At 56.3% G+C, this 26,590-nt stretch overlaps 1 protein-coding gene across 1 annotated transcript in view; it reads left to right on the top strand.

Moving 5' to 3' along the window:
• NCOR2 (nuclear receptor corepressor 2) overlaps positions 1 to 20,011 on the top strand; it is a 255,287-nt gene extending 235,276 nt beyond the window's left edge. The window contains exons 31-47 of the mRNA XM_074921112.1: positions 156 to 433; positions 1,277 to 1,640; positions 3,787 to 4,014; positions 4,126 to 4,398; positions 4,787 to 4,936; positions 5,383 to 5,523; positions 5,635 to 5,797; positions 6,345 to 6,778; positions 9,022 to 9,171; positions 9,331 to 9,479; positions 9,817 to 10,010; positions 11,455 to 11,604; positions 11,916 to 12,061; positions 13,326 to 13,379; positions 16,230 to 16,457; positions 18,137 to 18,316; positions 18,433 to 20,011. Of these exons, the coding sequence (XP_074777213.1) occupies positions 156 to 433; positions 1,277 to 1,640; positions 3,787 to 4,014; positions 4,126 to 4,398; positions 4,787 to 4,936; positions 5,383 to 5,523; positions 5,635 to 5,797; positions 6,345 to 6,778; positions 9,022 to 9,171; positions 9,331 to 9,479; positions 9,817 to 10,010; positions 11,455 to 11,604; positions 11,916 to 12,061; positions 13,326 to 13,379; positions 16,230 to 16,457; positions 18,137 to 18,316; positions 18,433 to 18,608 (3,458 nt within the window). The 3' untranslated portion in view covers positions 18,609 to 20,011. The remainder of the gene's footprint in view (positions 1 to 155; positions 434 to 1,276; positions 1,641 to 3,786; positions 4,015 to 4,125; positions 4,399 to 4,786; positions 4,937 to 5,382; positions 5,524 to 5,634; positions 5,798 to 6,344; positions 6,779 to 9,021; positions 9,172 to 9,330; positions 9,480 to 9,816; positions 10,011 to 11,454; positions 11,605 to 11,915; positions 12,062 to 13,325; positions 13,380 to 16,229; positions 16,458 to 18,136; positions 18,317 to 18,432) is intronic.
• Positions 20,012 to 26,590: the final 6,579 nt, after the last annotated feature.

Below are 26,590 nucleotides of genomic sequence, written 5' to 3'. Positions count from 1 at the left end.
GTCCGCAGCTGCTCTGTGTGCTCAGCTGGGTACCAGTCCCCGAGTTAAATGCATTAACTAGAGATGCCCTTGAACTGAGCATCTGCTCAGGGACTGGGAGGCCAGTGTCTGGCTGGGGAATCACCCTCTGCATCCATCGTTCTTGCGGGTTGCAGGAATACCTCGGTCCTACGTGGAGGCCCATGAGGACTACCTCAGAAGAGAAGCCAAACAGCTGAAGAGGGAAAACACTCCACCGAGGGACCTATCTGATGCCTACAAGGTCAGGTCTCACGAGGGCCTTACTCCTCTGAAAATGAAACCAGCCCATGAAGGCCTGGTGGCCACGGTGAAAGAAGCAGGAAGATCAATCCATGAGATTCCCCGGGAGGAGCTGAGGCGGACACCAGACATCTCTCTGACGAGACCTCTGAAGGAAGGCTCCATCACGCAGGTGAGTATGGGGCAAACAGCAGATGAGATGGGCCCTACTCAGGCTGCTGTCCTTGCACAGACTGCAGGGACCATTCCCAAGGTAAAAGGAGAGCAGAGAGGACTTCAGGTTGCAAACACATCACTGGCCAGAATTGAGGCTCTGCTTGAGTACATGTTGCCCCTCCCCATCCTTTGATGGGGTTCCTTCCAACCCAGACTATCCCATGATCCTTCCAGCAGATAATCTATGGTCTCATCTATGATCTACCCAGCGGATAAATACAAAACCCAGGGATGAGAGCTCAGCACCCCCTGGCACGTTAAGAGAGCAGTGCTTTATCCACATGCATACATGGAAGGGGACACATCTGGCTCTTGTTCAAGGCCAGAGTCAACTCGGTGCCCTCGGCGGTTGTGACTCTGGGTGTGCATAATCTTGGTCTCCTCCCTTTAGGGGCAAGTGTCAACCCAGCAAGGCCAGTAGTTAGGATGAAATGTGGCATGCTGTCTCCTGTTGGGCTCCAAATATTTGGAGGGTTCCCATGGCATCTCGTAGTCCTACCTCATTTCACAGTGTGTGTAGGAGAGAGGCGTGATGGGCACAGCCAGCCTTCGGCAGTGACTCATCATCATCTTGTTGGAGCACAACAAGACATGCAAGATGGGCGCTCCACCCTGCCCCGCGCCGTGAAGAGCTGTTATCTCTGCTTTGCCGATGGCTGTTGCCGTTTGACCGAGTAAACTGGTGCACTGACCCACTGAACAAGGAAACACGAGTTCTGTGGAAACGTGGTGTGATGCGGTCGCTGCATCCCCTTCTGCTCTCTGCCCCTTTGATGCCCCCTCTGCCTTCTGTCCCCAGGGTACCCCACTGAAGTACGACAGTGGCTCTTCCTCCTCGAGTACCAAAAAGCACGATGTGCGGTCCATCATCGGCAGTCCCGGCCGGACTTTTCACTCTGTGCACTCACTGGATGTCATCCAAGACCCAAGGAATCTGGAGAGAGCTTACGAAGAGAGCCTGAAAAACAGGCCAAGCCCGGTGACAAACTCGGGTGGCTCCATCGCCAGAGGGGCTCCTGTGATTGTCCCTGAGCCAGGCAAGCCCCACCAAAGTGCCCTCGCCTACGAGGACCACCAGGCAGGGCACAGCACAGCGTTCAGCAGCCACTTGCACAGAGGGTCTCCAGTCTCCACCCGAGAGTCCACGCCACGGCAGCACGAAGGTACTTGGCAAACCTTTTATTTGACGCTAGGATTTCTAGCAAGCTGAGCAGGAAGGTGCGTGGGGGGTGGCTGCTGACCCCACCTGCCCGAGCCGTTCCCGGCAGGTGCCCGTCAAACCCGTCCTCCCCAGCACCCCACACCCACTCCTGCCCATGGCTGTGGCTGACTCACGGCACTGGAGCGGCTGCCAGGGGCAGCTGGGGCTCAGCTCCCTTCCTGGGGGTGCTCACACAGTGAGGGCACCCCATGTCTGTGCCGGGGTAACCAAAGGGAGACTTGGACCGTGGCTGGTGATGCTGGTGGTGTTTTAACAGTGTCTTCCCTGTCCCAGCTTTGGCCCAGGGCACCTCTGTTTCTGCAGGCGGGCAGGAAAGCAGTGCTTGGTGCACTGGGTGGGGAGACCTTCCCACTTTTCACACATCTGGTGTGTGTTTGCTTACCTCGTGTGTTTATGCCTCATCCATCACCTGGGCACCCGAGTGCCTCACCTCCAGGTATCTAATCCCTTCTGAGCCGATGGATCCGGTCAGGGCAAAGGGTCTTTGGGATCTGCCCTCTCCCCGGCCCGTCTGCCTGCACCAGGCAGGGTCTTCCCATCCCCCCTGGCATCAGTCATCTCCTGCCCCCAGAGCCTAACCTGGGGCTCCCGGGGTGCAGGCGTGTGTCTGGGCTGGGCTTAGTGATCTGGTTAGACACGGTCAGATCCAGAGCACAAAATCTCCTCTTGCTTCGTGGCACATCTGTGGGCAGGATCAGTGCTGCAGCCAGTCTCTAAGATACCTTGTCCCAGCAAGCCTGCTAGCTGTGGGTAATTGCTTGGGGGCCTTTGCATCTCCTGCCTGCAAATCGTTGTCGTAACCCAAGAGTCTTGTGATTTGGGGGCGTACAGCACAAGATGTCGCAGTCTGCCAAAAACCGAGGCCAGGACTTGTCTCCCCGGTGAGGAGTGGGAGATGAGGCTGTGCAGAGTTCCTCCAAAAAGCCTCCCCCATCTCTCGCTGCCGGCTGGGCCCGCTCCAGCTCTCCGTGGCCGGTGTGTCCCATTGCTGCAGCCTCTGCTGTGTTCCCTGTTAGGTCAGTCATTGTGGGGGAAGCCTTCAAATGTTGGCGGCTCTTTGAGATTGGCATATGCGGTGAGCACGATGCAGGGCAGGCAGCACCTGGGCCGTGGGGAGGGATCCCAAGGGAAAAATCAATGTTCCTGCAAAGCGCCAGTGGGAAGGTGGATTTCTGCATGCCTGGAGCTTACAGGGCTTTGGAGTGCAGAGGATCTGCAGGAGTCCCCGTGGCGTGGCTTGGAGTTGGAAATCACCTTTCCCTGAGTCACCTGAGCTTTCCTTCTGCCCCAACAATCGGTTTTATTTATTAGCAGTCACGCCAAAACGCCAAGCCTCGTGAAAGGAGCGGGTGTGGCCCACGTTGCAGCCCCGTTTGTTTAAAGTCAGCAGTGATGGGCTGAATCCATCCGCGTGCGTGCGAGGGGGCTGCTTCTTGCTCCCCGCGCCAGGGCCGGACAGCGTTTGGCGTGCAATCTGGTGTACAGGGTTTGGTCACGCTGCTTGGGGTGGCTCCGTGTCAGCTGCTGTCCCCAGCTTGCTGTTACAGCCACAGGAGCTGGTGACACTCAACTCAGGTTGGGTGAGAAGTGCCACCAGTGCCCAGCTCAGGTTGGGAGAGCTGAGAGAAGTCCCTGACATGATCCAACCTCCCTTCTCTGTGCTGGGAAAGAGCTTACGGCTCCAGAGGGTGGTGGCTGCTCGAACTCTCTGAACTGTGTTTCACCACTGTCACCAGGAGTTTCGGGGTCCCCAGCTTTGCCTGGCAGCAGTGACTTCCTCATGCCAAGGAGTGCGGCAGCAAAGCTCCACCGCCAGCTGCTTGCGCAGGCCAGGAGGAACTCACAGACTGCCTGGGGTGGAGGGATGGTTTGGGACAGGCTTCTCCTCCTGGGGACAACCAGGGCGTGGCCCACCTTGGCCTTGGTGGCGTAACAGGCCATGGCGGAGCAGGGAGGAGGGAAAGGTCCCTCGAGTTCAGGCTAGCTGTGAGCATCCCTGGGGGACACGCTTGGCTGCAGGCATCCCTCGGGGACACAGCTTGGCAGCAGCACTCAGTCTCTGACTCATTTCCTTCTGCGTGCTGCAGGGAGCATCACTGCCGGGAAGCCGGTGTCCCAGGACAGAAAGATCACCCCCACATCGAGAGAGCTCACCAACTCCAAGTCTCCACATGCCCCCGTGGCCGACCACCACCACCCCATCTCCCCGTACGAGCACCTGCTCCGTGGTGTGAGCGGGGTCGACCTGTACCGAGGGCACATCCCACTGGCTTTCGACCCCGCCGCCATCCCGAGGGGAATCCAACTGGAAGCAGGTACCTTTGGTGGGGGCACGGTCTGTCGGGATTATTTTTCCCTTGCTGTGCTCCAAAAGCCTGAGAACTCTGAGGAAAGCCACTTCACATCTGCACCCTTTTCTCTCCCAGCTGCTGCTTACTACCTGCCGAGGCACCTGGCTCCGAGCCCCACGTACCCCCACCTCTACCCCCCGTACCTCATCCGGGGCTACCCGGACACAGCCGCCATGGAGAACCGACAGACCATCATCAACGACTACATCACGTCCCAGCAGATGCACCACAACGCCGCGGCCACGGCCATGGCGCAGCGGGCGGACATGTTGCGCGGCCTGTCGCCCCGGGAGCCCTCCCTCGCCCTCAACTATGCAGCAGGTCCTCCCAGCACGGCACCGTCCAGGGGTTTGGGGACGTTTTGGGAGGAGGAGGCTGGGTCAGGCCGGCCCTGGCAGCTCCAGTGCTGGGGCCAAGGGCCAAGCCAGCAGCACGGTGTCACCCAGCAGTGTAGGAACTTGGCTGGTGCTGCCTGCAGCCCCCTTGCTCAGTGGGGATAGACCTTAGCATTTTCCTCCCCCTTATTTCCAGCAGCAGGACATGCTGTATTTGCCTGCAGAAGGGTCCCCTCCCCTGACAGCCAGCGCCCAGGGGTCACGGGGGGGGGGGGGCACCTCTTGTGCTGCACCAGAGCAGCAGGACGGGCCGACCCTCCCCAGCATCGCTCCCGGCTCCAGCACAGCCAAACTGCAGCAGCTCAGTGTCATCCTGACAGTCCTCTCGCTTCCCTCTGCAGGCATCATCGACCTGTCCCAAGTGCCACACCTGCCCGTCCTCGTGCCCCCGACCCCTGGCACCTCTGCCACCACCATGGACCGCATCACCTACATCCCCGGGCCCCCCCAGACCTTCGGCAGCCGGCACAGCAGCTCCCCACTCTCCCCAGGTAATGCTGGAGGTTGCATTTCCCATGGGAAAGCAGTTGGGCAGGACACCCCTAACCAGTTCAGGGCCACGAGTTCAGCATGTTGGGACAGATGGGGGGAGCCCAAGTTCATTCTCACTCGGGGACCAGCCCACTGACTCCCTCAAACCAGCTCCTCTGATATGCTTGTTGGGGGATTCCTTGCTTTTCCCTCTTCTTCCCCAAAGTGGCAGCTGGCAGGCAGCTCTGTGGAAGGTCATACTCCGGAGGTGGGGCCAGCACAGCTATTGTGTGATTTACCTGGGTTTCGTCACACAGGTTGCCCCCATCTGTCCTGCTCCAGGTGACCTTGGATGGAGCCGTTCCTTATCTGCTCGGCAGACACAGCGATGTGAAGAGCAGGCAGTGTTCCCCAGGGGAAATTGCTCTGTCTGCAGCCCTTTCACTGCCTTTCCGTTGGGTTTCAGGAGGCCCCACGCACATGACCAAACAGTCGGGATCGTCGGTGTCTGAGCGGGAACGGGAACGGGAGCGGGAACGGGAGAGAGAGCGTGAAAAATCCATCCTAGCGTCTACCACGGTGGAGCATGCACCCATCTGGAGACCAGGTAGGCTGGGAAGGAGCCTGGCACCACATCTTGGGGCCCGTACTGGGTGGAGATAGGGTTGGGGCTATAAAACGAAGAGCTAAAGAAACCCATCTTTGTATTTTCCCCCAGGTACAGAGCAGTCGAGCAGCCGTTCATCCTCCCACTCTCACAGCCACCAGCACTCTCCCGTCTCACCCCGCACCCACGAAACCATCCAGCAGCGCCCCAGCGTACTCCACAACACAAGCATGAAGATCATCTCCTCGGAGACCCCCACCCCTTCCGTCCTGCGGTACGTGCCCCTGCCACAGCTCCTGCTGCTTACCCGGACCCCTGCACCGGGGCAGCCGTGGTGGTTAATTAATGAACATCACATGGGGGCACCTCTGAGGTGGAGTGAGGGTTGTTTCCACTTTCAATCTCAACAGGAGTAGGATTGGGGCTTACAGGGAAGTTGTGATGGGGAGAAGCACGATTTTGGTGCCCGGTTCCTTCGCTTTTCCTGGTGGCTTTTACTGCTACCTGGAAAGAAAGGAGGAGTGTCCCTGCGCCCCAGTACAGGTATCACTCCTCTTGCTGAAAGTTGCCAGGTGGTGGAGTTATGAAGGTCTCTGGGACATGTCCATGGGGCTTATTCTCTCCAGTCAGTTCATCCAGGCAGCAGCCAAGACCCCGTGGCCAGTTATTTATCCAAGTCCTCCTCACACGGGCCAGCCCTATGCTCAGGAGCCCTGGAAGGACCTGGGCCAGGCAGGGCTGATCACTGGGACTCTGGTAACAGCACTCTCCTTTCTCCAGGTGCTTCTCTCATCTTCACCTCATCTTCGTTTGCCTTCCAGATCCTCCTCCACCACTACCACATCACCGATCCGCTCCACCGCCTTCCCCTCGGCCTCCACCCTGCGCTCCTCCCTGAGCGCGGCCGACAGCTACGTGGCCCCGCTGGACCCGGCCGTCCTGCAGAAAGAGGCCTCAAGGGCACGGGAAGCCAAGGCAGAACGACCCCAGACTGACAACAACGTCTTCACCTCAAAGCTGCCCACGGGGGCCAACCTCGAACAGTCACCTTCACCCATTAAAGCCATGGAGTCGAGACCTTTACCCGCCTCCGGACCCGGTTCTTCTCATCACTATAGCAGAGGACAGGGGAAAAGCCAGCAGCACCATCACCCTCTGGACCAGCAGCACGCAGCCTCGGGCCCTGAGCAGCACAGCAGAGAAAAGAGTCAAAGTAAACCCTTTTCAATGCAGGAACAGGAGCTCCGAGCACTCGGTAAGAGCACCACGACAGCGGCCAACTTCGTAGATGTGATTATCATGCGCCAAATGTCTTGCGATAAGGGGCAGCGAGAAAGAGGCTCGCTAAGTAACAACTCCACTAGTGATGGTAAGAAATTGGAGGGGAGAGGTGAGAGAGCTGTGGCTTGAAACCCGTTTTATTTCATTATTTCTTATTTTTAGTTGCACTATTGGCTTTGTCAGCTCCCCACGTGTTCTTGTCCCTCTGCTTCCCAGTTGTTATATTATTCCAGACTTTTTTTGTGTGTGTTTTAAGGATCTTCCCTTCTCCCGCCCTCTTCTAGTTTTTCCCGTTGCCAAGTCCTGTTTTGCAAACGTTGTTCAGTTCCTGGTATTGCTTTTTACAGACAATAGCAATTTGCTAATTCTGATTTCCCCATCATTAGAAATTCCCAGGCAGTCTGTAAGGAGCAGTTGTGGGTAATAAATCAAAGGAGTGAAGCGGAGAACCGGGAGTGTGAGCGGGACAGGGCTGCTGGCCGTCAGACATGGTTGCACCACTGAGCGTGCAGGATCTCAGAGGGCTTTGTGGGCTGCTGTGTGATGCAGCTCAGACAGGTCCATTCGCGTGGGGTGACCTCGCGCAGGGTCCCACTGCTGGATGCTGCACAAGAGGGCAACGCTCGGCCAGCCCAGCCGTGCTCGGCAGCCGTTTCCAGAGCAGACCTCAGGAACCACCTGACAGCAATCTTGTGTAGGACACAAAAGCGCTGGGAGAAGTTTGTCCAGAAAAAGGTGCAGGGATGGAGCTGGATTCAGGTTCTGGGGTGTTCTTGACGGGGCTAACCTTCACCCAGAGCATTTATCCCACCAGCATGCAGAAGCAACAGGCAGCCCGTGGGATCTGGTGGGACCCCATCTTCAGGTTGAAGCATCTGCCTTGGCCCATCAGCACTGGGAGTTGCTCCCCAGCTCCCCGCCCTGTAACCCAGGGGTGGAAGGGACAGGGCAGCATGGCCAGGGAGGAGAGCTGCTCTCACTGGCGCGTCCCATCCCACCACTTGGTCGCGTCTGGTCCCAGCTCCTTCTAGCAGTGTGCTCCAGGGCCAAGGCCGTGCCTCTGGCTGCGGTGCGCTGCCCAGCTGAGCTTTTCCTCCACCTTTTTCCCTGGCACCAGTGTTTCCTCCAGCTGAGTGTTGTGCTGAGGAGGAGAGGGGTGGCTTTTCTATGACTGTGAGCTCACAGAAGGGAGCTGGTGTTCTTCAGGGTTGAACTGTTGGCTAGGGATCTTTCCAGAGCAGGATACTTCAGTGGATCCAAAGCATGATCCCGTCAGTGCTGGCATGCATGGGGTGATGGGGGGATGCTGCATCCCTGTCCCTAATGCAGGGAGGTTCTCCATTGGGGCTCTCCCGTCCCCGTGCCCCAGGTACATGCAAGGTCAGTGTGTCCGTGCCTGGGCACTGGGGACCCTCTGGCAGCGCTGTAGGTCGCCTGCCAGATTTGCCTGCAGTTTCCAGGAATTGAGCGTTAGGAGGGTAAAGGTCTGTGGAGGCAAAAGTCATGAACATTACCAAACGTGCTTAGCTGGTGAGAGGCAGCGTGTGCCTCCTTCAGGGCTCTGCCATCCTCCACCCCTGGAATGTGGAAGCATAACCCATCTGTGCCTCAGTTTCCCCTCTCTGTTGAAAGGTGATGGTGGTCCCTCATTCCAGCTCTGTGAGTGTGTGCAAAGGCCTTAAAAGGCAGAGAACGGTCAAGAAGCCTTTTTGTCCCTGTGGTGTGTGAGTCTGCTGTCTCTGGAGCAGGATCTGGAGTCTGCAGGACCTTGTGCCAAATTTTCAAGCCCCTGGCATGCTCGGCTTGGGACTTTTCTCTGTAAAGCACTTGGACACCTCCACTCCTGCAGGGCGTTGCTTTCCCTCCTGGCATAGTGGGGTTTATATTTTTCTGTTTCAGTAGGTGGGGGAGTAGAGGGAGAACAAGTTGTGAACCCGCAGGGGTTCAATTTGGTTCCTGACTTGTGTTGTCACCACAAGCTGCTGCGTGTCCAGCTCTGCAGGGCTGAGACATCACCTCTTTCCTGCAGCCATCACCACAGCTGGACATAAGAGGTGGCTCTGGGGGTGCCTGCAATGTGACCTGCCAGGTCTTCCCTCATCTCTTTATTTCCCCCTTTGCTGGACGTGTGACTCTACCCACAAGTGACGGTTGCCACAGCACTAGGGAGAAGCCAGGTGAGTTCCTGGTTTTAACTCCCTTCTCCCATTTCCCCAGGCTTTCATGGAGGGTACAGCCCTGAGCGGATGGAAGCAGTGAGTCCCGTGAGCTCGCCCAGCCTGTCGCATGAGAAGGGGACCAAGCTGCTGCAGGATGCAGAGAAGGGGCACGGGGAGCATGACCTGAGGCAGAAACAGCAAGGTGAGGGCAGGGGCTGGCAGCACCAGCTGGCACAGGAAACCCTGAGCTGGTGTGGGGGGCCTTTGTCAGCCAGCTCACTGTGCCACCATGCCGTGCCGGGATGGCATTCAAGGAAAGGGGACACAAACATCATCTCATGCCTGCTCTCTTCTTTGTCCCCCCCAGTCTCGCTGAAGGCCTCGGCCCCCGAAGCAGCCCACCTGCAGCAAATCCGGCACCCCGACGGCTCCCAGCCCCAGTGCCAGCCCCTGCAGTCCAGCCAGAGCATCAAGGGCATGAACCAGCGGGTGGTCACACTGGCCCAGCACATCAGTGTAATTAACCTCATTCTCACTTTTCTGTTGGGCTCCGGGGAGGAGGGAAGAGCTGATGTGAAACACGTCTGGTGGGGAAAGGGCTGGGAGTGATGCTAGAGACCTCAGCACCTCTGGCTGCAGGATGGAGAGAGCAGGGTGCATCAGCCATGTTCAGCCCGGGTGTTTGTGTCCCCAACAAGCCCATCACGGAGCTGCTCCAGGCAGGAGGCAGAAGTTACATCCCCGCAGGGACAAACCAGCCTAATTCCCTCCTGCTTGCCCTGTCTTAGTTGAGCCCAGCAAAGCAAGAGGTAGAAACCAACTCTATTTCTGACTCGGGAGTTTCTTCTTCTAGGAGGTTATCACGCAGGACTACACCCGCCATCACCCGCAGCAGCTCAACTCCCACATCCAGACCCCGGTGTACTCCTTCCCCGGGGCCACGTGCCCCGTGCTGGACCTGCGCCGCACCCCCAGTGAGGCCTATCTGCAGCAGCAGGAGCACGCAGCAGCCTCCAGGATCTCCCCGCAGAACGAAGGCGGCAAAAGGTGAGGTCAGGAAGTCCAACCAAAGCTGGCACACGTGGGTTTCTGCCCACCTCCTGTGCCAGTCTGAGTTCAGAGACTTCTTGAGATCATCCCAATGCCCTGCTCTCAAGCACGGTCAGCTGGACCAGGTTGTCCTGGATCATGGTCAGTCGGGTTATGAATATCTCCACTGATGGAAATTTCAACACTTCTCTGGCCAACCTGTACCAGCGTTTGAGCACCCTTACAGTAAAAAAGTGTTTTCTTTTGTTAGGATGGAATTTCATGTGTTTTGATTTGTGTCTATTGCCTCTTGTCCTGTCACTGTCCTCAGTCCCTGGCAGGTCATGGCATAGTGACCTTGCAGACCACAGATGGTTCCAAAAAGCACCAGAGAAATGTGTTTTTCGTTGGTTCAGAGTTAATTTTATCTTAATCTTTCTCAGTGAATCAGAAGCCTGTTAGACACATGTGCCCTGTCAACTGCAACTCCCCATTTCAGGCACCACCTGTATTTCTTTTATAGTCACTTTCAAATCCTTATGCTGATACCAGCACAAGGCAGATCTGATCCCTGTTGTGTGGAATTAAAAAATGTGAAGTGTGAGAACGGGCTCTATCCTCCCAGCCAAACACTGACAGAGACCCAGATGCATCCGGGAAAGAGTGGTGTCTCCAAACTGGTGGTTCCTTGTCAGTAAATGTGATTATTCTTCCCAGCTCTGCCTGGGCTTTATAACATTATAGGGGAGGGAGCCCAGCCCTGGCCACCCAGCGATGAAAAAACCTGGAGGGGGGGAAAAAAGAGAAACCACAGAGAGAACAAAGCTGTAAATTCCCAGAACTTGCTGTGAGGAATTCCTCGCAGACTCGAGCCTGGCCGTCTCCCAGGCGCTGGCCACGGGCAGGCATCAGGGGCTGTGTCGGTGCTCTCCGGGCTGCTCCAGCGCCGGACCCATCGCCCGCAGCCAGCGAGCCCCTGTGTGGCCCCAGACAAGGTGGGTGGGAGGTGGTGAGTGCTGCCCTCCACCGCCTTCACAAATACGGTGGAGAATCAAAAGCTGTGTCCCCAAAGGGTTAACGTCGCAGCCCTCCGCAGGGATTGTGTCCCTGCCAGCCAGGGACGCTTGGGCTGAGCCAGCGAGTCCCAGGACTGGTCCCTCCGTCCCTCCTGGGCAGCTGTATTTGGGGTGACTGCTGGCTGGCCCGCTGCCTGGAAATCTGGGCCACGTCTCGGCTCAGTCCTGCTCTGCACGCCTGCGGTGCAGAAAAATGCCCAAACTGTGCTCTTCCTCCAGCTTACGTTAAAAGGCACCGTAAGCCCACAGGGGCGTGGAAGGTTTGGCTTTTTTCCCTGCTGTAGGAAAGCTATTTTAGTCCTTCTCTCCCTCCCGACCCCGAGCTGCTGTGCAGAGACAGAGGATGTTGCAATACATTGATTGCATCTCCCCGTGGCTCTCCGCAGGTCCCCGGAGCAGAGCAAAGCCTCGGCCGGGAGCGGGTCAGACAACTGTATCGAGCCGGTGTCTCCACCAGACGGCGTGGGAGAATCGGAGCACGCCAAGAGCGCCACATACCCGATCCTGTACCGCGAGGGCGAGCAGATAGACCAGAGGTAACGCTGAGGGTGGGGACGCTGGAGACAGCGTGGGGATGTTCTCCTTGTCCCCATGCTCGCCCTGTCCCAAGCTGCTTTTCTGGCAGCCAAAAGCAACGTCACATCCCAGGTTGCTGTCTGTTTGTAGGGGCTTTTCAACACCGTGTGGTACATTTATGGTAGGAATGGGGAGAAAGGTTGGAGATCATGAATATCTCAGGAGCCCCCCCGGGCTGATTCTGAGAAGTTACGCTAGGGGAAGAGTCTTTCTAGGTGGGACTTTGTGAACTGGGTGTTGCAGAGGTTTCCAATGGTCTTCTGCTTTGCAGGATGGGGTCCAAGTCCCCGGGAAACAACACTCAGCCTCCAGCTTTCTTCAGCAAGCTGACTGAGAGCAACTCCGCCATGGTGAAGTCCAAGAAACAGGAGATCATCAAGAAGCTCAGCACGACCAATAAAAATGAGACGGAGTACAGTAAGGACATGTGGGGAAGCGAACATGGGGCACCGGGGGGAAAAAAGCCTTGAGGACACATGAAGGAAAGGAGATCTGGGAATGGGTGCTGCTGTGTTAAGGGCTGGGAGCTCCCAGCCAGCTCTCTCTGCATCGTGCCATGTTTTTTTGGCAAGTGCAAGGTCCGCCTGCTTCCTGGGATGAGCTGCACTGGTGCCAGCAGTGGCTGTGTGCAGCTGGGGGAGGCAATGGGAGGCTTCCCAGCCCCACATCTCCTTGCTCTGGGGCTGTCAATCCCACCCCCACCAGATAACCTCAGTAGGAAGGAAATAATGAGCTGAGCATGGAGGAGACTTAAGAGCAATTGATATTTTAATGAATGGCCAGCCAAGCTGAATCCTTCCTCCCTGAGATGCATCTCCCCCCAGTGTTACTTTAAGCCCTACATCAATATTGGTACAGCTCTGTAAAACTAACCGGGCTGGCTCATATTCGAAATTCAGCCCGTTCATTCATTAACCGCTAATAGAGTAGATAGGATCATAATTTAATTTAGCCCAGCATTATACAGTCAATACTAATTCAATTTGAATCCATCTTACAACAGCTGCATCAGATAAGAGGGACCGAGCTGTCTCGTCTCCTAGATGATGTTACCATGAGCCAACAGTATTGTTATGCCCCTTTGGGGACATGTGGCTGAACGCCGTGACCTTCCACACTTCCCTTTATCAAGGGAAAAACATATAGAAATAGGAAACGCCTCTTATTTGATGAGAATTTGTGTTATTCTAAGGAAAGTGATATCCAAGTCAAACAGCTCAGCTAAGAGGGAAAATATTGATTTAACATCTCTCCTCCTCCTCCTCACCCTCCCTGCTGCCCGGACCTGCTCCCTGGGTGTGGGGATTTGGGCCTTTGGAAATCCTGTAGGCAGGAGAGAGGGTTTGACTTCACAGAGCTTGTAACCCGAAGGGCGGGAGGGAGGGAGGGAGGGAGGTCAGCACTGGGCACGAAGACATCACCCTGGCTCTCTGGGCTCTGCTTTTGTGCCCTTTCCCAGCTGGTGAGCTCTGCCTGCTGTGGATCTCCCAAGGCAATTACTCCTGGTCCTGACCAGCACCCGCAGACCCACCCCAGTGCCTGGGGGAGGTGGGCTGCAGCCAGGCTGGCTGCTGGGACAGGGACACCGGGATCTTGTCGTGGCTGGCACGGCAGGTCCCTCCCTACTGCCAGCCTGCGCGTGCTGCTCTCCCCACTGAAGAGATTTTTTGTTTTTCTCCAGATGTTGGGCAGCCTGGGACAGAGATTTTCAATATGCCAGCGATTACCGGAGCAGGTAACTCTCCATATACGTGTACCATACCTCATTCCCTCTGGGGCTCACAGCCACGGAGAGCAGGAGTCTCAGTAGATTTAAGCATCTCCTTTTTTTCCTTTTGGTGTAAAACTGAGCGTAACAGTTGCTGGGAGGCCAGAGCCTCGGGACACACCGTAACTCCCCGCTGTTGAGCTGGAGACAGTGCAGTGTAATTCCTCGGGAAGCCTGGCAGAGTTTGAGGAGAGGTTAAAAGTCAAGCAAGGGTTGGCCATCTGATGCTGACAGAGGGTTAAACTATAGCAAGGGGGAGAGAGAGCATCCTGCTCTTGGTGTGGGACCTTGTGGTCACCCGTGGATGGGTCGGAGGGCAGCGGCGAAAGGGGATGTGGGAAGGGTGGGAAGCAGGCTCTGTCCCCACCGGCCGGGCAGGCTGCAGGAGCCGGTTGCAAGAGCAAGGTGGGGTGAGAGCAGCACCCTGTAGCCTTGACCTGAGAGTGTTGGGCAAACTGGTGGTGGCTGAGGACCCGGGGAGGTGTTCGCTGGGAGACGGAGGGGAGCTCGGGCACGGGGGTGCTGGCAGCATGCTCTGTCCTCCAAGTGGTTAAAGCAGGGGTTGACTCCTGGTTTTTCCAGAGCTGGGAGGAAACATTCGGGTGGGGGCCAGGTGCGGGTGTCTGAAGGGCTTCGTGGGCAGGACTGCGGGGCCTCTGCTGCGGCGCAGAGCGGGGAGCTCCAGCGGGTGGGGGGGTTGGGGCTCACCGCCCGGCTCCGGGGGGGTGGTTTTGGTGGTGGTAGCTGAGCACTGCTGCGGGCAGCCACGGTGGGCTTTAGCGAGTCCCCAGCCCTAACCAGCATTAACCTGCCGGCCTGCCTAACCGGGGGTTCGCTGGCTAACACCGGGGACTGTACCCCAGCCCCCAAAGAGCCCCTCTGCTCTCACGGAGAAAGGGTGCTGGGGAGGGCTCAGGATGGTCCTCCAGACCCAATGGAGATGTATTTGCCGTGCTGAGCCGGAGGACCACCACGCAGGAGCTGAAATGGAGGTTTAGGAGCTTTCCCAGGGGCACCGCAGCTTCCCCAGCTCTGCTGGGCCCGCAGCTTTCAGCTCAACTGGGAAAGGAGGAGAGGAGAAGCTTAAGGAAGGGATTTGGGCAAAGAGGGGTGAAAAGCAGCCCTGCAGAGTCGGGTGGCCAACATGGGCTTCCCCAACACGGGACAGAGACCAGCCCGAGGGAGGAGGACAGTGTGAAGGCTGTCGAGCTGTTGCTGCAGCAACGTCCAGGTGGGCTCACAAATTAATCCCTATTGAGGAGTATTAATGGATACTTAATTGATTAAGTATTAATGCTCTCCTACAGCAGGAATGCCTTCAAGTTGTTAGTATTAAGTAGGAGGAATGGCAGCTTTCTCACAACCAAGGGAAGGAGGTGCTGTGGGCAAGGACTCTGAGGGGGAGGAGGGCCAAGCACAGCCCGCAGTGGTGTAAGACCACTTGCCAGTGTGAACATGTTTGGGAGAAGGATCCGGCTCATGCCAGCAGCTGGGGATGAGAGGGTGCAGCTGGCCAGGACCCCAGGCTCCATGGCAGACAGAGTTTGTGGGGGTGAGGCCCAACCTGTTGAGAGCATCCCCTGGTTCAAGCTGTTCCTGCTGTGCTGGAGGGAGGCGTAAAGGCAGAGCACAGGGAGCTGAGAGCTGGGATCTGGCTGGAGGGGGCCAGGAGAGACCCTGCCCATTCACAGGAAGACCAGCGGACCCGGGATCCGTCCCTTTCCGAGCAGAGGGGCAGCGATCCCAGCACCAACACCCCCGGGATGGGGTGAGCTGGGGGGGGGGGGGGGGGGGGGGGGGTGCTGCTGCCAGTGGGGCTTCCCTTGCCGGCCTGCTGTTTTTGTGTCTGTATTTTGCCCTTGCTTGTTCCCTGTAACCGCCACACTGGGAATGACGGTGGCGTGGCTGAGCCTAGTGCCCTCTGGTCCCTGTGCAGTGCTGCACCATAACTGCATGGCTTGAGACTCACAACCACGCGGACACACCACTTCGCCTCTGCATCCTGTCCCGTAGCCGCGGCTCAGCCCGGGAGGGGGCCCTGGGCCACAGTGTGCTCCTGGCCCCGAGGGGAGGAAGGGAGTGGGCTGGGGCAGTGGGCAGGGGGCTTGCAAAGAGCACAAGGAGGGACAAAAGGACTCTCCCCTCTCCCCAGCATAGCCTGATCCTGCGCAGGCTGCGTGCCCTCGCCCGGGGGCTGCCTGCGTTTGCCATTTCTCATGCCAGGGCCAAACCCGGGCACCTCTTTCTGATCAAGTGTTTTTGTGGGGTGCTCCCTCTTCCTTCCCTGACTTTTCCTCCATGGGAAACTGCCCCGGCCTCCAGATTCCTGGCACACTGACTTTTGATCTATGTGTGCATCCGTATGGACCCCACATCCAGGTGACTCCCCTGCCCCCATGCCCAGCCTGGCTGGGTTGGCAGCACAGCCCCCACTTCTTGCAATCACTCCCCAGGGCTCAGCAACAACCCCTTACCCCCTGCCATCCTCCGAGCCCTTGGCCCCAGGGAACCCAACCTGCCTGCAGCACCCCAGAAACCCAAATCCCAGAGTAAGTCCCGTCCCATCCCATCCCACCACCAGCCCCTGCCAAGCCCTGGGGCGGGATGGAGTGGGGAGGAGGAGGAGGATGGGTGCATCGCAGCTCTTTAAAGAACAAGATGACAAAGTTTGTTGCTTTGCGAGAATGTGCTGACTGTTTGTTTCTTCCCTTCTCCCTTGTCTCCTTTCTCCCCCTTTCCCCGTCCCCCCATCTTTCTTCTCATTTGGCTCCCCCCCATCTCCCGTCCCCTCTCTCCTCCCTCTCCCGTATCTCCCAGGGCTAATCAGTTGTAGGAGCCAGTCGGTCCAAGAGAATTCCAGTACCAACATGGGGTTGGAGGCAATAATTAGGAAAGCCCTAATGGGTAAATATGACGAGCAGTGGGAAGAGCGCTCACCTCTCAGTGCCAATGCTTTTAACTCTCTGAATGCCAGTGCAAGCCTGCCCGCTGCTATGCCCATAACTCCTGCTGATGGACGAAACGAGGACGTGCGCTCCTTGCCAGGTCTGCAGCCCTCTCCACCTTCGCTCTCTCTCTGTGTTATTAATTCTCAGCCTTTATATTTCCCCTTTTGTGGGTGGATTTATTCCCCACCCCACCCCCATTTTTGTTCATTTTGGTTTTCTTTTCTCCCCTCCCTCCCCCAGCTTCAAGCTTTGTGAATCTGCTGATTAATCCTGGTCTTGTTTGATGTTAATTTAATAGTTCCAGAAGGTGCTGTTGCTTTCTCTAAACCACTGACTGTGCTCCTTTCCCCGTTTGTTGGTTTTCAATATCTCTTTTTCCTTTTTTTTTTTTTTTTTTTACACAATGGAAAGGTTTGGGGGAGGGAAGGGGAAAACCCACACCAAAAGACCTAAACACTGAGACCATAAACTTAAATAGCCACCCAAACTATCTGTAAACCCCAGGCAGGATCACTGCTCCCAAAATAGAGGAAGGAGCTGAGAAGGGCCGGTTCAGGGGGACATAGGGCAGGGTGGCCTTTCCCTCCCCACCCTGGGCTTGGGTGGTGTTGGGGCAGGCTGCAGCCTGGGACAGAGCGTTGGATGGGACCTGGGGATGCCTGGAGCAAGAGGGAAAGCTTAAGGGAACTCAAGTGATAGATGGGGGACGACTTCAGAGAGCAGGGCAGGGGGTGAGCTGCCCCAGGGGCCCCGGCAGGGCTTGCAAAGCCAGCTGGGTGCTGCGGCAGGGTCTGCCCGGCTTCGGGGGAGGCTTGAGCGGAGCTGGGAGGGTTGTTCTGCAGGTCTCCGATAAGGAAGAGAGGAGGGGGAACCAGGGATGGATGGTGGAGAGAGCATTTGTCCCACACACACCTGCAAAGGGCAGATTGCCTCTTGCAAGTGCCCTGCTCAGAGCACGGCAGCCAGTGCTGGGGGTTGTCCTTGGCAGTCTGGGCACGGAGCCCCTGAAGCTGAAGAGCAGGGTCCTGGGGGCACACACGCACCTTCCTCGGGGTCAGCTCGGACCAGGTGCTCTTCAGCTTGTTGCAGAAAAGCTTTTCTGGCTCCTGCACGAAACCGGAAGCTTCTTCCAGCCACGCTTCCCCACGCCTGGCGGAGGCTGCCCGGGCAGGCGAGGGTGGGATGCAGAGCCCGTCCATCCCTCCCCTTTTGGGAGCTCCCCCTGGTTCAGTGGGGCTGACCGACCCGGCTGAGGCTGTTTTGGCTTTAAAGCTTTTAAAAACTTGACTAAACATCACCAGGGATTCTGCTGCAAGAACAGATTAAAGACCATCCTGGCCACAGAGACCACGGGGAATGTGCTCTGGGCCCTGGCACCCACATAGCTCCCGGGGGGTCCCAGCCAACCGGAGCTCCCGTGCCATGACCTGCGTTTGGGGGCTGAGCCACGAGCCGGCTCGGGAGCGGATCCTGCAGAGAAACAGCCCGGCCAAAGCCATGGAGCTGCCTCTGCCCCGGATCCGCTCCGCGGGAGGTTCGTAGCATCGACCCACAAAGCGGAGAGCGGTGCCGGAGGGGACAGAAACCTCCTTGAGCCTCTTGCCCCATCCCCTTCGCCCTTCCCCACCATGCCAGCGGCCCCGGGGTGACCTTTTCTCCTGCCATGAGCTATTTTTGCAAGCTCTTACAGGGGGAACGCTGGGTACCCGCACCCCTTCCCCAACCCCTCGAACTGTCGCGACGAGCCTTGTGACGAGCGGGCGCTTCTCTTCGCAGGAGGAGGGGGGAAGCCAAAGATCGCTGCCAGACCCAACAGCCGCAAGGCCAAGTCCCCGGCGCCGGGTCTGTCCTCGGGCGAGCGGCCGCCCTCCGTCTCCTCGGTGCACTCGGAGGGGGACTGCAACCGCAGGACGCCCCTCACCAACCGCGTCTGGGAGGACAGGCCGTCGTCCGCAGGTAGGGCTGGGGGGACGTGTCCCCAGGCGCCCGTGCCGCCTTCTCAGGGGGTTTACAGGGGGGCAGCCACCCCCTTGGCATTGACTTTTTTTTTTTTTCCCCTCCTCCCCATGCAGGTTCGACGCCGTTCCCCTACAACCCGCTCACCATGCGGCTCCCCAGCGGGGTGGTGACGGCAGCCCCCGCCGCCCCGCTGCCGCAGGGGACCCCCGGCAGCCAGCACCACGCCTGGGACGAGGAGCCCAAGCCCCTGCTCTGCTCCCAGTACGAAACCCTTTCGGACAGTGAATGAAGCGAGCCAGGGGCAGGGAGACGGCGACCAAACCCAGGGCACGGGGAGCGAGTGGGACACCCGGGGCGAGCGCCCACTGCCCCGGCCCCGCCGGCTCTCACGAGCAAAGATGCAGGAGCAGAGCTATTTTATTTTTTTCCTTGTTTTTTTCTCCTTCCCCTCCCAACCAGCCAATCTGGGGGAATGTTGGGGGGGGTTTTAATTTTTTGTTTGGGTTTTTTTTTCCTTCTCAACATCTGGAAATTTCTGCATCCTCTTCGGTTTGAAAAAAGAAAAGAAAAAAGCCTTAACGAGACAAAACCCAAGGGAACCCATCTTCGATCTTGGCAGCCTTGCTGGGCAGTGACCCCCACGCTCGAGAGGGACTGTGAGCGGCCGCGCGCTCGAACTCTCCGCCGGCACGCTCCCGCGGAGTTGAGTGAGGGGCCGTGGGATGCTCCCCCCGCATCCCGGCCATGGGGTTGTGCCGCAGAAATGCAAAACCTTGAGCGGGTTAATGAAAAGAAAAAAAAAAAAGTTTAAGAAGTGAAAAAAGATGGAACACCCCGGTTTGGTTCGCCTCAGCTGATCTGAGGGCTGTCATACCCACGTCACAAGATGTATCAGCCCCGCAGCAGTCTCAGACGTGGCTGGGATGAGTGGGCAGGGGAGGGAGAGAGGAGCTATTTCTTAAAAAAAACAAACAAATCCTGGTCCCTTAGGTGGAAGCAATCCTGGGCTTAAATCAGAGCGGGCAGGGTTGTCCCCGGGCTGGCTCGTGCGCTGCCCACGGAGGGGCTCGGTTGCTTTAAGTGCATTGTTTTCTGAATGGTGAGAAAAGGCAATTGTAAATTGTATTGGTCTACAGGGTATATTTTTGATACCTTCAGTGAATTATGTCAATATTTTACGCAGGAAGGACTTAAACAAAACACAGTGTTACATGCTGTAAAAGAGGATCTGTTCTTACATGCAGGCTTTGATGCGTTTGTCCATTGTATGGAAGGGTTTTAAAAAAAAAAAAAAAAAGAAGGTAACAATGATCCATCAGAGTTATCTGTAAGTCAGGAGAATGTATGAACTTAGTGTAAAACAAAAACAAAAAAATCTTGCCGTGGTTGCAGGGCCCCCACCCCGTTACACACACCTTTGCTGACTCAGCAGAAATCTTTTGCTGGTTGTAGTCGTTGATTCTCCAGAGCCCTCCGAGCTGGCCGGGTGCAGGGGCAGAGCGGGCAGGAGGCCAGCGTGGCAGGGAGTTCACAGGAAACTTTAAAAAAAAAAAAAAAAAGTTAAAAAAAGTTTTTATTGTATTTTTGTGATACACACGAATGCTCTACTTTACATTATTTTTTTCATTCCATGATGTTGGCTCATATCTGCAGTTACATGGTTAAAGAACAAAATATTAGACTTTTTTTCCATTCACTTCTGCTTTCTCGCTCTGGGGGGAAAAAAAAAATGGCAAAAAGAAAAAAAAAAATGTATTAAATGCTTTGCATTCTATACGCTAGAGGAACCCAGAGCACGGCACAGACTTTCTGCCTCTCGGGCTGCTGGGTGGGCAGCCAGCCCCCGTGGCCCCCGCGCGGGTCCAGCGGCGAGGCCAACGCCGTCACCTTCCCGATGGATCTTTCTTTTCCCCCTGCAACGTTCCCAGGTTGATTCTGATTTCGAAGCAAGAGAATGATGGTGTTTGTTGTTTGTTTGGGGTTGGTTTTTGTTTTGTTGTTGTTTTTTTTTTTGTTGGGTTTTTTTTTTTTTTTTTTTACAATGTACAGGTTTTTAATGTTCATCAATGTTTGTGTCTTTTCTGTTGTGCTTTTTTTTTTTTTTTTTTTAAAGAAAAAAAAATCAGAGACAATGCACAAGCGATGTGGAAGTCTTTCCGTTCCCAGGTTATTGCTGCTGGTGTCTCCGTGGCTCTGAGACGTAAAGTATAACAGAGCTGATGTCTGGGCATAACTGCATTAAACTGTTGCAGATTTTGCTGGGAAAAAAAAAATCCAAATCCAACCCATCTTCAAAGCCACCTCCCTAACCTATTCGGAAAAAAGTAGCAAAAAAAAAAAAAAAAAATCCACAACAAAGAATAAAGTTCCCACTTGGCACAGTAGCAATACTGTGTGCTGCTTTGGTGTCTCCAGAAGTCCAGGAAGGTGCTGGATGCTGGATGCTGCCCGGCATCCCAGACCCAGGGACCCTGGCGCGGGTTGAGCCGTGGTGAGGGGGCCGAGAGGGGCGCCTCGTGCCCCTCGGAGTGGCCGCACGGAGCCTTGGCTTTGGCTTCCCCCGCGGCCCGCTCTGGCCGGTGGTACCCGCTGTGTGCCGGGGGTGGAGAGGTGCTGGGGTGGCGTTGGGGTTCCTCACTGCGCGCCATCCCGGGCCGAGCCCGCGGGCTGAGCGCACGCGGGTGCCGGGACATCGGGAAAGGCCACGGACTCCAGCCTGGAGCTGCGGAGCCGCCTCTTCGCCGGGCTGGGGTGTCCCCCCATTAACCCCGGGCCACCATCACCCGCGGCGTCGTCACCACCTGACGTGTGGGATGGCGGGTGAAGGGCTTGTCCCACCCTGCGGTGCTAACCCTGTAGCCATTTCTCTCTTTTCCGTTTCCACCGTGTGTTCCATGGGTGTGGGGAAGGGCTGGGAGCTGGCGGGGCTGCCCAGGAGCCCCGAAGCCCAGGTGATGCCTGAGGGCTGTGCTGTGAGGGCAGCCGGAGAGTTTTCAGATGTTTGTGAGGTGGTTTTAGTCTTTTCGGGGTTTGTGGCTTTGTGCTGCGGATGGGTGATCGGGCAGATGTTACCCACCGTCCGGGCAGGGTGGCGGCTGCAGAGGGGGACGGTGCTGCGGGGTGGGAGGGTGAGGAGGGGCCGGGGCGACACCGGTGGTCCCCAGCTGCTGGCGGGGCTCCCGCAGCCTCACGCTTGGTGGGGTCTTCTGGGATCATTTCTGGAGCGGGGAGCAGGACACGTTGCTGATGGTCCCGGCTCTGCAAGAGCTTGAGCTCTGACTGTGCTGTGTGTCCCCACCCCACCAGGACAGCCTGTGCTGGGCTGGCACCCACGGCAGGGGAGCAGCCCGGGATGGGGGGGTGAGACCGGCCGTGGCAGGGACACGCGTGGGTTTTGCTCCAGCAGGATCCTCCACTTGGGGAAGCCCCCCCTGCAGAGCCCAGCCCCGCGGCTCGGTTCTGGCGTTGTCTTGCTGCGTCTCCATCATCTGGTCTCCCCACGTACACCCCGTCCCCCAGCGCGTCCCCCCAGCAGGGACAGGGGGACACTGGGGGGGACGACACGGAGAGCAGCAGCAGCTCCTGTCGGGGCGCTCTGAGCCACCCTTGCCCAGAGCAAGGAGCATCCTCCAGCTGCAGATTAATTCATTTGGGTCAAATCAAGATGTTGGCAGTGTGCTGGGTGGGAGGGAGGCCCACAGCCGCTCACTGGGGATGTGCCCGGCCCAGGGCTCTGCTGGGGGGTGGCTCCCCCCATTTCCCTGCTCACAGGGGCTGGGGGAGCATGTTTTTTTGGAAAAGGGGGAGCTGCTGCTCCCTCAGGTCCTGATGCTCTCCCCATCCTGCCCCGCTCTGGCCCTCCTGCTCTCCCCTGCCCACCCCCAGGCTGGGGACTGAGGCATCCCCGAGCACCCCAAAACCTCGCGGGAGGGTCCGACCGGCACCTCCTCGTGCTGCCGGCTGTGGTTGTGCAATCCAAGAGAAAGTCACGTTAAACTATTAAAAAGACCCCAAGTTTAAAGTTTATGTTCACCAACTTTGTAACTTGTACAAACAGGCAAACAAATCATTGGACAATTTATCGCTTGAACTGTACCGGGGGGAAATATCTATCTTTTGTACAACAACCTGTGCATAGCTGTTTTGAAGTGAGATGTATGATAGCCGGGGCTGTACAGAGAAACCACCAGGTGTAAATATTTCCGCAGCTTGCTCTAGAGGGGTGGGGTTCTTCTACTAAAGGTGAAGGGGTTTGTTCACTGTTATTTTGCTCGGCGTGCCCACCAGCAAGCGGTGTGGGTAGCAGTGTCCAAACACTGCCTTACTGGTTAAATAATAAAAAACACAAACAAACCAACCCAAACAAAAAAAAAATCTTATTTGGCAGTAAAATCCAGCGTGCTCCTGCCTGTTTGTGTGCAGGGCGAGCTGCTCGCGGGGCAGCCGACCCGGCAGCGGGATGGCGAGGGGGGTGCGGGCTGGGTTGGGGAGCCCGTGCTGGCCGGGCACTGATGGGGGTGTCTGTGGCAAAATGGGCTGAGAAAGGGGGGAAAAGGGTCGGTGGCAGCAGTGCCCCGAGGTGTGTGGCTCGCTCACATCAGGGCTGGCTAATAGGGCTAATACCCCCAGCGACAGGGCCGGGGCTGCTGGAAGGACCTTGGCAAGAGATGTGTTTGCTGCTGAAGCACAATGGGGTGTCACACCCTAAAGCTCGGGGGATCAGTGCTTTGGCCAAGTTGCCACCTCCATCCTTGCCTCGGTTTCCCCATCTCCAGGCAGGGCTTGCACCTCTGCGCTGCTTTTTTTAACCGATGGCCAAGAGCTGCTTAAGCACGATGTTTTTATTGACTGTGGTCACCAAGGGGTGCTAGTGGCACCCAGGGACAGCTGTGGGACCGTGCACCCCTCAGCTAAATGCCCCAAACAAGAGTTACCTGCACCTCTGCCAGCACTGTGCAGGGGTGATGCTGGAGGGCACCTTGGGCCAGCAGCCAAGGAAAACATTGTTCAACTGTGATTGAATTTAAAAATTCGGTTTGAATTGAATTTAGTTTTAAAAAAATGTGTAGCCTTGTGATGGATTATCCCTCACAAGCCTCGTAGGAAAGTATTGGGGAGGCTAGTTAGCCACTACCTAATTAAGAACCGAACCAGAAGCCTTGGTATTTATTTGTGAGTCTAAATTGCTTTATCTCTGACAGCTGTCCCATGGGGTGCAGTTGACTTTGGGGCCAGGAGCCATCAGTCCCCAAGGCCCCCTCCCACATCTGCACCTGCGGGGCCGGTGCCACGGAGTCGGGAGCTCTTGTGGCTGCCATGGGGTGGGGGCACGGGGGCGTTTTACAGGGCAAGTGATGAATGGGGGGGGGACGGTGAGCCGAGGGGTCTGGCTCTGTGTCAGGACAAATTGGGGGACTCTATGGAATTTAATCTGTTGAAGGGCTGTTGGTTTTGTACTTGGGGGCCTTCTGCTGCCTTTCCTGGGGCTCATAAATTGATTTTACACAAAAGATGTTTTCCTGAGGGCAGCAATGAGCATTTCTGCCAGGGTGTACCCCTACCTTCTGCTGGCTCAGCGTTTCAGGTGGTCACCCTGATCCGAGCTGCTGGAAATCCTGGAGAAAAGCTCCCCAGTGCTGCGTGACTGGTTCGTCTGTCCAGGGGATGTCCAAAAGGCTCCTCTCTCTGTGCTGATGAAGGTCCTTTGTATCGCCCAGACACCATCTGAAATCCCTCCAGGTATGTACCCACACCGACCAAACCTCCTCCGGCCTCCACGCGCTCCCCCAGCGACCAGCTCCCATGGAGATGCCCTCGGTAGATACCTGCTGGCTCTTAAAGTTCAGTCTAAAGATCGCTGAGACCAGCGATTTTGTTGAAATCCTTCTTGGGAAGGCTTTTGCCTCTCTGAAGGCGATTAGAATAAGTTAATAACTAGTACAAACAGAAGCCAAGCTGTTCAGCCTCTCGCATCAGGGTTTAAACGCTGACGAGGGCTGACAGCAATAGCCCTGATCGATAATTCACACTGATGCTGAAGAAACAGAAGGTGGGAAAACTCTAAATTCAAGGCCAACACTTATGATTTAATGATGGAAAACTTTAGGTCTACTTGAAAAGCTTTTACATAAAGAGATGAAAATGAAACGGGACAAAAGCAGATGGCTTCAAAAACTAGCAATAAAGAAAAAAAGAAGTCCAGACTCACTCCTGTTTTGACTGGGTGGCAGGCAGAGGATTTTGAAGGGGAAAGGGAGGATAAAAATGGTCCCCAGTGCCTTTGCCCTGGACAGAGGCTGTGAGAAGGCGCAGGAGCGTTGCGACCTTCTGGTGATGAATTGGCATTTATCTAGTTAGGACTATGAGGAACTTTTTTTTTTTTCTTTTAGAAAGAATTAAAGCAAGAGAAAGATGTTTTAGCTAGGCCAGGCTGAGTTATAGGAACAGAGAGAAAAGGGCATGAGCCCGAGGTTGTCCTTGTTTCACAAGCCAGGACACTGCATTGAGCCTCAGCACCCTCCCCTGCGGCTGATGGGGAGGGGAGAGAGATGTAGCTGTGGTACCCAGCGATGAGCAGGGTAGGGTTTAATAAAAAACAAGGGTACCAAAACACACTAGAATACAAACCCCGTGTGCTGGTAGCACCCAGCCCTGTGCCCTCCCCAGAAGGGCAGCTTGTGGTCCCCACACAGGGGCTCTTCCAACTGAGTGGCTGAATGGGTCAGACATGCCTTTGGGCAGGAAAGACGGTAACTGTTCCTGGGCTACTTACAGCAGGAAGCATTTTATACTCTCCTGACAATTGCAATCCAAATAGTCATTCATCAGTTCTTGTGATTTGCCGTGAAATTATATATGCTCTCTGATAAGGATGCAGAGGGCTAAAGAGCTGATCTTGGCAGGAGATGAGACATTCTAGGCTGGCGAGTAACTTGGAAGGAAAATAGAGCAGCTTTTGATGGGATGCCTGGCTCTTATCAGCGTGGGGACGCTGAAGGGCGTTGGGCAGGGGCAGGGGTGTTTTGGCTGACTGAGCCCTTCCTAGCTTGTGTGCCCGTCTGGGGAAGAGTTGGGTTCATAAGAAACTTGGGAACGAGTGTCACTGGTGAGGGGTGGAGAGGAACAGCTGAATTCATTGTCAGGTTTATTTATCCTCTCGTTTTTGGGCTCCTGCAATTACCAAAATGAGTATTTGTCAGGACTCCAGGCAGCGGAGCAGCAATAAATCACTCGCCACCAACGAGAGGTTGGAGCGGTTGTGTCTGGAGCGAGCTGAGGTCGGGGTGGGCTTTAGTGGAGTGCAAGTGCTCTCAGGGGAGCTGGTGGGCTGGTGCACAAACAAACACACCAACAGGCAAACAAAATAGCTTTGCAGAAATGCCCCCGAAATAAAATCTGTGGATGCACAATTCTCCAACCTGGAGCCACGGTTGGCTCAGGCATTGTGAGGAGGAATCACCTAAAGGGATGCAGGGGGCTGGGGCAGGGAAAGCCTCAGCAGCACCCACCATGGTGGCACCAGGGTGTCCAGAAACGCAGCGCGGGGAGGGCGGCTGCCTGCGTGCCCTGGACTGAAACCTGCGGCAGCTGGGCTGAAAGGCAAAATCCTGGTGCTGCAAACACGCCGCTTCTTGGGTCTCACTAACCAGAGCGGTGCTCTAGTGAGCATCAGGCTGGGCCTGGCTCTGCCCCTCCCGGCCTCGCTGCCCTCATGAGCTTGCTCCTGCCGTGGCAGTGATGCTGTGCCAGGGGCCACGGGAGGTGTCTGAATCCCACCCGAGGAGGGACCACGTTCATCCCGGCTGCAGACACAGCAACCCCGCTGTAACCTCTGACAGGTGAGGCTTTCCCCTTGCTGCCCCTTGTAAAAGGAGAACAGGCAGAAATAACTGCCCGTGGCACTCAGGAGGCCGGGCCAGGGATCAGTTTTGCCACCTACATCGTGGAGAGAGCATCAGTCACACATCGTTTCAAGTCTGTATTTTTGAAGAGGCCAGTGTGTTTCCCTTCTTTGGGAATAATCCGAATACGTCTCTCTGTAAATGCATGTAACCTGACGAAGCACAGGGTGTTAGCAATGGTGGTAAACTCCATCTGGAGAGCTCTCTGCTTTGAAGTCAGATGACGGTTTAAACTCTGCAGGATACTTTCGCTTAGAAAAAGCAGCAGTTGTCAGTGAAGATTGATCTTGGTCCAGAAATTTTTGCTGCCCCCCGACTTCTTTTCATATTTATTAGTCATTTGCCATCTCTTTGATGGCTAGATGCATGT

The sequence above is a fragment of the Athene noctua genome, chromosome 17, assembly GCF_965140245.1.
Source record: "Athene noctua chromosome 17, bAthNoc1.hap1.1, whole genome shotgun sequence".
In the NCBI taxonomy this organism is placed as follows: domain Eukaryota; kingdom Metazoa; phylum Chordata; class Aves; order Strigiformes; family Strigidae; genus Athene; species Athene noctua.
The sequence above is the reverse complement of the archived record's forward strand: the minus strand, read 5'-3'. Positions and strand labels throughout refer to the sequence as shown.